This window comes from Ammodytes marinus (genome assembly GCF_949987685.1).
Source record: "Ammodytes marinus genome assembly, chromosome: 6".
NCBI classification, from domain to species: domain Eukaryota; kingdom Metazoa; phylum Chordata; class Actinopteri; order Uranoscopiformes; family Ammodytidae; genus Ammodytes; species Ammodytes marinus.
The window spans coordinates 3,986,826-3,996,825 of record NC_137235.1 but is presented as its reverse complement, the minus strand read 5'-3'; the positions used below and the strand labels follow the sequence as shown (position 1 = coordinate 3,996,825).

The following is a 10,000-nucleotide window of genomic DNA, read 5'->3' as shown; positions in this document are numbered from 1 at the left end:
TGTCTGTCTGTCTGTCTGTCTGTCTGTCTGTCTGTCTGTCTGTCTGTCTGTCTGTCTGTCTCTCTCTCTCTCTTTCTCTCTTTCTCTCTTTCTCTCTTTCTCTCTCTTCCTTCCTGTACTCCTCCGCGGTCTCTCTGTCTGTCAGTTGTATTTTGGTTGTGTGCTTGATTACTTATTTAACCTGTGTATATTGTGCTTGTCAGGTTGAAGGGGGGACCAGACTATGACAATGAAATATTAACCATGTTGTCGCTCTGACTCTGTCTGCTGACCTGCATGGTTTCGGGTCAAACCAGATGTGTGCTTTGCTTTTCAACGCTAGGTTTCAGCAATGTGTGTGTATCTAGTGCTTCTTGGCTACATTAAAGGATGAGTCAGCGATTCTGGAGAACGCTTGTTGTCCAAATCACTTTTAGTCAAAATCAGTGAATATCTCCTCAAGATCCGCTATCTGTCTGTACTGTTTGTGCATTGTAAAAAAAAAAAATCCAGTGTTAATACACAGCCTAGGCTCTGTAAATGGTTCTGTAAACAAAGTGACATAGCTAGCAACAATGGTATCGATATATAGGCTGAACTACTCTATTTGGCTTCAACACCTATTTAAATATTTACCGGCTTATCGTCACACTTGCTACAGTACAACTAAAAACAAATGCTACCTGTATTTTCATAACTATACATAGAAAATGAAAGTGTATCGTTTTAATACAACGGTGGAGGCGTGCATTGTCAAGACGGCCGTCTCAACTTTAAAGAGTTGTGGGAAAAGAGAATATCTTCTTTTTTTATAAAGATATTTTTGGCCTTTTCAAGCTTTATTTTGATAGTGTGGAGAGACAGAGACGAAATGGGGCAGAGAGAGGAAGGACATTCAGAGGACTGAGTGGGGGATCTACCCACTACACCACCAGCGCCCCCCCGGGGAAAAATACCTCTCTGACCAGTCACATTGCTGGACTGAAACTAACCCGTGTTTGACCCGATGGAGTGGGAAAGTTTACCTTTCTCAGCCTCCATTGGGGCAGGGAGGGATGGAGGGAGGGAGGGAGGGATGAGCGAAGGAGGGAGGGAGAGCGGGAGAGATGGACGGACAATGAGAGGATGAAGAGGAGGGAGCGAGGGAGAGAGGGAGCGAGGGAGGGAGGGAGGGAGGATACACACACACACACAAGAGATGACCCAACGGATCAGAACATGAATAGAGCAGATAGTGGGAGAGAGAGCAAATATTAAGAGACTACCTACTGTCCACACACACACACACACACACACACACACACACACACACACACACACACACACACACACACACACACACACACACACACACACACACACACACACAGGTCCAGCTGTGACCAGTCTGTGTTTCCCTCCAGTAAACATCATATCCTCTCCCGGGGTCCTGGAAACGGATATCTTGACAACCTGATGAGAAAGCATCTTTAATATTGTGTTTGTGTGTGTGTGTGTGTGTGTGTGTGTGTGTGTGTGTGTGTGTGTGTGTGTGGGTCCAAATCCCCATCCAACTCAGACCTAACATTTCACGGCAGGCAGACAGAAGCATCCTGTGATTCCCGACCGGTCCTTAATCTAAGTTTGGTTCCCTGGCATTGAGCTAACCTCTGAAAAGAAGCAGGAAAAGTGTGTGTACAACTTGACCTCGTCTAGTTTGTCCCCTGTCTGTTTCCATCAAGCCCCCAACTGTCACATTGACGTCTCTCTCTCTCTCCCTCTCCCTCTCCCCCCTCTCTCTCTCCTTTTCTCCCCCTCTCTCTCTCTCCTTCCCTCCCTCCCTACAACAACTTTCAAATAAGTCGAATGATACATTTGGATCATGTCGTATCAATACATTTATTGGGATGGGATTTAAATATAACATACATCTTTTTCCTTATCTTAATTTCCAGAAGACATTCTCCCCTCAACTTGCTCTGTTCATACTCTTTTTTTGACCCTTTTATTTCTTTTTTTTGTTTATCTGCCTAATCTGTCTATCCATCCGTTTGTCCTCCTCTCTCTCTCCTATCACTCTGTATATCTCTCATCACCTCTTCACTGGTCCTTTCATGTCTCAGACACGGCTCAGCTTTGGCTTCAAAACACAGTAATAACTCAAGTTTTATTGTCCCATCAAAATCCCCTCAAACAGTGTCCAAGTTTAGTTGAATTTTTCTCAAATCTAGTTTTTGACTCTTTTTTTTTCCCCGATGTATTTTATTCCTGGCTGTCCTGCTACTTCGAACCATTGACCTCTCCATGAGTCTTCCTCTGGTGTACCGCTGAAACGTGGACAGAACCAGAGCTGTAACTGACACTGAACTGAGAGCAGATTGATTGGACACGGTTTAGCTATGGCGGCCGACTAACTCCCTAAAGACTGTAAATAAAATGGTTGGGTGGCTCAAAAATTGACACACACTTTGCTATTCCTAAATCCCTCAAAATGTAACATGTTGCACGGCTTTGTTTTCTTCAATTGTATTGCACTTAAATATTCTAATTCTATTCATTCGCTTTTAAATGTTTTATTTCTATTCATTCTCTTTTCTGATGTGTTTTATGTATTTTAATCTTGCCCCTGTAAAGCACTTTGAATGGCCTTGTGTCTGAATTGTGCTATAGAAATAAACTTGTCCTGCCTTGCCTTACACTAGCGCCTTGCAGAGCCGGCCCGAGGCATAAGCGAACTAAGCGGCCGCTTAGGGCCCCCGACTGCCTGGGGGGCCCCCTAAAAATTAAAATAAATATATATATATATATTTTTTTTTTTAGTTTGTGTGTTTGATATTAACATCATATTATGCAAATGTGAGTTATCATACAAAAAAAGGAATAAAATGTTTTGGTCTAGATAATTAATAGCCTAAAAATGTAATCAGTTCATCTGGGAGGAAATCCGAAATTATGTCACGTTCACATCCATGCACAGTGTGTATTGAGTTTATTTAAAAACAATTGGAAATGGGGCTGCCCTCAGTTGCCCATGCACTGTGTATAGTCTATAGCCTATTTCAGCCTTGTCTGTGGAAAAAAAAGATACAGTAGCTGGACAACAGAGTTCTTCTGCTTCGTTCCTCACACTACATTTAAATGCATTCACTATATTACAGAGAAATATGTCCCGTAAAAGAAAAAGAGCTCCAAGCCCAACCCAGAGGACCCTCCATAATATTTTATTTTATATTAATATTTTTATGGAAAATCCATGTGTCCTTCTTCAATAGCTTCTAACTCATCTGACCCAGTGTCTCCAAATTATTTGTTCACACAATTTTCTCAGATTTAGCCTCTTCATTTTCCTCTCAAAGTGCACCAGATTCATGCATTTCACTTTAAAAAGGTTAAAAAAATCTCACGGGGGGGCAAACCCCCGGACCTCCCTAGGAGGGTCTGAATCTCGGCTGTCCAATATTTTCACACAGCCGCACAGTGGAGGCACTAGCGGAAAACACTGGGTGTGTGAATGATATTTAACAAAGATCTATAGTTTCAGCAGCGCTAACATTGGAGAGGGGCCCCCTAATCATATTTCGCTTAGGGCCCCCTGAAGGCTTGGGCCGGCTCTGGCGCCTTGTATGACCCTAAATGTCAGCGTATTGTTGAGACAAGGGTCACTGCATTGCTTGAATCTGTACCACAAGTATAACAAATATGGTGGAGCCAGAAGAAAGGCCGTAACTTAAAGCAAATCAATGGGGTTTATCCAATGTACGGTGGCCATTTAAGGACATTTCAGGTTCAGATTGTTAGGATCAACTCTACACTGTCAGCTCAACTTGTTTTAGTATACGCTATGCTAAGTTTCCCAAGCTATCATGTTGTATCTGTTAAAAGTGCAGTGTGTAAAGGGAATTATTATTTTTTTCCTATCAGACTTGGTAGAAAATAAATATAATATTCATAAGGATGTTTTAAACCTGCAGTGTGTAGAATTTTGGGTTTTATTTCCTAGCAGATTTTGTAGAAAGTAATTATAATATCCATAAGTACATTTAAAAAAAAAATTTGAATAATTTTTTTTTTCCCTTAGAAAGGGTCTCATATATGTCCATATTTCTGCGTATTTTGGACCAAGGCCTAGTGCCGCCATCTTGAAAGTGTCATAGTTGGAATGTCATCAGGTGTATTGTTTAAAATTTAGAATTGTTCTTGTCCTTGAAGGCCACTGTAGCTTCTGTTATTATTCGAAAGGGTTGGGGTTACCCAGGGAGCGTTGCATTCTAGAACTTTGTAGAACTTTCTTGATGATGTCATATTACACACTGCACCTTTAAGTAGTGTATAATACACACGCATGTAAGCAGGTTCCACTTAGCGTTTTAGAACCATCGTCCAGCCAAGTCGACATCCATGTAGGGAGGTACAGCTCTAGAAATATTGAATTCACTAGTGTTATGTTCAAGGCAAGGGCAAGGGAAGAGAAGTTTATTTCTATAGCACAATTCAGACACAAGGCCATTCAAAGTGCTTTACAGGGGCAAGATTACAACACATAATACACACATTAGAAAAGTGAATGAATAGAAATAGAACATTTAAATACATTAAAAATGACAGGTTAAAATGGAAACAGAAAACGGTTTTAGATTGTGTGGGGTGTGGTGACTCAAGACAATCGATGTGTTGCGTTCCTTGTGTCAGTAGGCTATACAGCATCATCAGCTAACTACTGCGTTTCAGAATGTTCATGATTTGGGCGTTGCAGTTTCGTTTTGTTTCTATGTGTGTTGAGTTGCTTTGGTGTGAACTGGGCTTTCGTATATCAGTCATTCTTGAGAAGTGGGACAAAACAGGGTGCAATGTTGAAAAAGTACAAACCCTATGTTTAGGCAAATGAAATGACATGTATGTATCCAACATGTACTAAGCTACTGAGCTATACGCTTTGATACAACCTCCCAGCTTTTATCCTTTTTATCAAAATGGGCGTTTTTCCCCCTAATAACATCTCCAATTTTAAATATTTTTATTTTTTAAGATAACAGCAGTTACATTATGCAAGATGGCCTTTTGTCCCGGTTCTCAAGAATCACTGATATGCAATAACAGCAGGTCAGGGAAAATACATTTCATCTCATCACACATGAGCAGTAACACAATATCTGCCTCTGAATACATCGCCCACTAAGTGATTCTACAGGCACGCTACTACTTTAATGGTTTCCTGACTGTCATATTCTGCAGGGGAAATACTCATCGTGAAAAACACAGAAAAAAAACAGAGTCAAGCTCAGCACTACATTCTGTTGGATGAATTTGTACCTGCGTTGAGGCAGGATGGGGAACAGTACATATATTATATCTGTGTGTGTGTTTGTGTGTGTGTGTGTGCGTGTGTGTGTGTGTGTGTGTATGTGTGTGTGTGTGTGTGTGTGTGTATGTGTGTGTGTGTGTGTGTGTGTGTCTTCGATAAGTGGGTGTTCCCTCTGCTGTCAGCCCCTCTCTGGTTTGACCCTGACGTTAATGGAGTGTGTCTGAGGTCCTGCAGGGAAGCCACACACACACACACATCACACACACACACACACACACACACACACACACACACACACACACACACACATACACACACTTTTATCTCTCCTATAGTTCTGCTTTTTATCTGTTGGATTCAGTTCTTGTTGTTGCTATTTTAACATCCATGTATTGTTTTCCGTTACAGCTTGTTATAGCCCTCACTGCTTGATGTTCAAATAAACCCATGTGACAAACCTTGTTTATACATTATAGTTGTTGTTGTACACACATGCTGACCCCCCTCCCCTTCCCCTAAAGATCTACATTAGATAAAGAACTACATCAAGACAAAGATAAATGGCTGTTTAGATTGGTAGGAAGCTAGCGGGTAATGGTGCGTATCAGACTGGAAGTGGGTGAAGGCTGCAGGATGACCCAGGGTGGTTATACACAATACACAACTGGATGATTAGATATACTGTACAATTTAAAAATGTATCTACTATGCTATTGATTCATATACAGGTTCAATGTTTTATTTAAAATATACAGCTCTGGAAGAATTTAAGAGACCACTCCAAATGTTCAGTGTCTCTCGTTTCACTATTTATAGGCATATGTTTGAGTAGAATGAACATTTTGTTTTTTTAATATAAACTATTGACAACATTTCTACCAAATTCCAATAGATGTTTTGTCATTAAGAGCATTTTCAATAAGTAATGTAGAGATGAAGATTTAAGAAAAATCCAGACTGGTCTCTTATTTTTTTCTGGGGCTGTATATAGTTTCAGTAGTCTGGCCTTAACATATGAAGGCTTTCTTATAATCAGGGTGCTTTAATGGCAATGGCAATATGACAACACAACATTGCACAATCATCATTGAATAATGAAGAAAAAAATAATAACACAATTAATTTTCCGTCCCAAATCTAGAATGTTTAGGCTATGAACTGCATTGCGTTTCAAATTTGAATTTCAAATAGGACAGAGTGGTGTGGTCGGTTTGCAGGGATTGTTGCTTGCTTTTGAATGTACAAACCTGAAATACAGACAACTTCAGACAAAATCAGTGTCTCTAGTCTCTACAACAACTTTCTGTCTGTTTCTTTGTTTTTCCAGGGACCTGAGTGAGAACTTCATCCAGGCCATCCCAAGGAGAGCCTTCAGGGGAGCCACGGACATCAAAAACCTGTGTGTGAAAGTATAAACACACACAAACACACATACAGTACACATTTTGTCCTATAGGGGACTTTTTTGGGTACATTTCCTGGAGAACAACCATAACTAAAACCTTAGTTATTGCTTAAACCCAAAACCAACCAAACATAAACCACTGACCCAAAATCAGTGTTCAACCAATTAGAGAAAAGTTTTTTGTCCCCAAGCTGTCCCTGCTGAACAGCTTTTATGTACAGTATGTCCCACACACACACACACACACACACACACACACACACACACACACACACGCACATACAAAGCAGAGAAAGAAAATAGGGGATTAAAGAAGAAAACTATTCAAAATATAAAAATATATATGAAAATAAAATATCTTTATTTGTAGAGTATGTATCCAGTTAGTACGGATAGAAACTAATTGACTAACAATGCATTATCATGTTCCTCTCATCACCAGTCAGTTGGATAAGAACCACATCAGCTGCATAGAGGAGGGCGCCTTCAGAGCTCTGAGATCTCTGGAAGTCCTGTGAGTATCCTTCAAAAATCACTTTAAAGCTTTAGAAGTATTTTAGATTCATATTAATTTGCTTCTCTAGCTCAGTCAATTCCCCCCTTTAGTTTTTTGGGGCCTATGAAATATACTGTTAGCCTGTTATCTGATAGACTTTAAATTGTTTGTTAAAAATACTTTAAAGGTGCTACGAGGAACTTTCAAATATTTCTGTAACAGTCAAATTTTTCCTGTGATGGTCATAAATGACATGCAACAGCTAACAAGACCATCAGTGCAAAGAATGCTATTTCTATATAGTTTTTCTTAATGCCTTTGTCTGGGTACACTCACCCACGAACAACAGCTGGCGTAGTAAAAACACTACAGCTTTTGTCCAAAGGGGGCGCAAGAATGAACACACACTGAAAGTTCCTCGAGGCACCTGTAATGAATTCTTTCTGAATGATTTTTCTATGTGTCCCTCTTTCTCCCAGTACGCTGAACAACAACAACATCACTAGTATTCCAGTCTCCAGTTTCAACCACATGCCGAAGCTCCGCACCTTGTGAGTCCTTCTGCTCCAATGCACTACGTTACCCATAATGCATCAATCTATCTATCTATCTATCTATCTATCTATCTATCTATCTATCTATCTATCTATCTATCTATCTATCTATCTATCTATCTATCTATCTATCTATCTATCTATCTATCTATCTATCTGTCTGTCTGTCTGTCTGTCTGTCTGTCTGTCTGTCTGTCTGTCTGTCTGTCTGTCTGTCTGTCTGTCTGTCTGTCTGTCTGTCTGTCTGTCTGTCTGTCTGTCTGTCTGTCTGTCTGTCTGTCTGTCTGTCTATCTATCTATCTATCTATCTATCTATCTATCTATCTATCTATCTATCTATCTATCTATCTATCTATCTATCTCTCAATCAAACTTTATTTATATAGCACTTTTCATACAAGCAAATGTAACACAAGCTGCTTAAGACACACCCAGAGATATTCACACATGCAAGAACAGTCCCCCCTCCCACCCATCCATCCATACCCAAAGTCTAACATTTTTGACAAATTAAGAAATTCATTAAAAAAAGGAAGGCGACTGTGCTTTGACAACATTGACATAACATATCAGTTTCTGCTGTTCACATGAGCCCTTGATAGGCAATGAGTTGAATTTTTTAAACATTTTTAAAAATGCTTTCTATTGCTGCTTTCTTATACTGTGTATTTGAAGTATACCCACCTTAAAGTCTCTTTGACCAGTAATGGATTATTTATTAGTAGATTCCTTCCACATCTAAGCTCCTTGGTTATAAGGTTCTATCTGCTTGATTTTCTTGTGTGACCTCTGTTTTCTGTGTACAAGACAACCCGCTGCTCATAACCAATTGCCCATCGTGGGATTAATTATGATGTAACTTTATTTGAACAGGGACAATTGACAAAATGGATGATTAATCTTGTTTAGGGCAAGGAGAGATGTTTTATACAGTGTACCAGGTCTAAATCAAATCAAATCAAATCAAATCAAATCAAATCAAATCAAATCAGTTTTATTTGTATTGCCCAATATCACAAATAGACATTTGCCTCAGTGGGCTTTACATTGCATACAGTATGACACCCTAAGCACTTAGACGCTTAGCTCGGCTGAAAAAAAAACTTGGTCTTAGCACTTTCCACCTGTAGTCCCTGGGCAGGTATAAATAAAGGTGTAGGGATTGAATTGAATGTCATCCTTCCTTTAACATCTACAGTAACCTTCCGTATGTCTTCTCTTCTGTCCCAGTCGTCTGCACTCTAACTCCCTGCGCTGCGACTGCCACCTGGCCTGGTTGTCTCCGTGGTTACGTCAGCGCACGGCGTTAGGTCTTTACACTCAGTGCAGTTCCCCTCCCAGCCTGAGGGGGCTCAACCTCGCTGAGCTGCGCAAGAGCGACTTCGCCTGCTCAGGTACCACACTACACACTCTTCCACACACTTTCATGTATGTATATATGTATGTTTGTATGTATATGTGTGTTATGTTATGTCTCTGTCTTGTGAATTGTATTTTAAAAGAATAATAAGGAAACAAAAATTACACACTTAAAAGTGTGGACGTCTACCTTCAAGCTATATAATATTTTTTTTGTCTTGTTTTTATTTAATTTTTTGTCTTCTGTTGTTGTTGTTGTTGTTGTTGTTGTTGTTGTTGTTGTTGTTGTTGTTGTTGTTGTTGTTGTTGTTGTTGTGAGTGTATTGTGTGTATGTGTCTTTGTGTTATGGTTAAAACAAGCTTAAAATAAAGTAAACAAAAGTGTGGATGACGTAGATGGAGTTGTGTATCTAGAGATAGACCCATTTTTGGCTTTTTATAATAATCAGCATCGATCAGTAGTTGTAACCATTTTTTTTTTTTAACTTCTTGTTTGTTTGAAGGCAACGGTGGCAGTGCGTTTGTCCAGCCGTGCAGCCTGGCATCGGGCTCCTGTCCTCCAATGTGTTCCTGTAGCAACAACATCGTGGACTGTAGAGGGAGGGGCCTCACCGCTATACCCGCACACCTGCCCGAGGCCATGACAGAGATGTGAGTACACCTGAAAAAATAACATGTTCGGGGCGCTCCGGTGGCGTAGTGGATAGAGTGCGTACCATATTGGCTCCGGCCTTCGTTGCAGTGGTCGCGGGTTCAAGTCCGACCCGTGGACCTTTACTGCAGGTCATTTCCCCATTTCAACTCTGTACTATCTAATAAAGCTTGAAAATGCCCAAAAAAATGACAGGTTGATTGCCAGGTACTAAATTCAAACATACAAGGAATTTGCAGTAGTCTGATTGGTGCACAGAATAAACACAAACTTA

General features: G+C 40.2%; 1 protein-coding gene across 1 annotated transcript in view; it reads left to right on the top strand.

Annotated features, from left to right (window-relative positions):
• Positions 1-10,000, top strand: part of slit1b (slit homolog 1b) — a gene marked incomplete at both ends in the record, with an annotated part of 66,600 nt that overhangs the window by 25,854 nt on the left and 30,746 nt on the right. Inside the window, 5 exons of the mRNA XM_080029889.1 lie at positions 6,588-6,659; positions 7,108-7,179; positions 7,641-7,712; positions 8,946-9,109; positions 9,578-9,725. Coding sequence (XP_079886015.1) covers positions 6,588-6,659; positions 7,108-7,179; positions 7,641-7,712; positions 8,946-9,109; positions 9,578-9,725 — 528 coding nt within the window. The remainder of the gene's footprint in view (positions 1-6,587; positions 6,660-7,107; positions 7,180-7,640; positions 7,713-8,945; positions 9,110-9,577; positions 9,726-10,000) is intronic.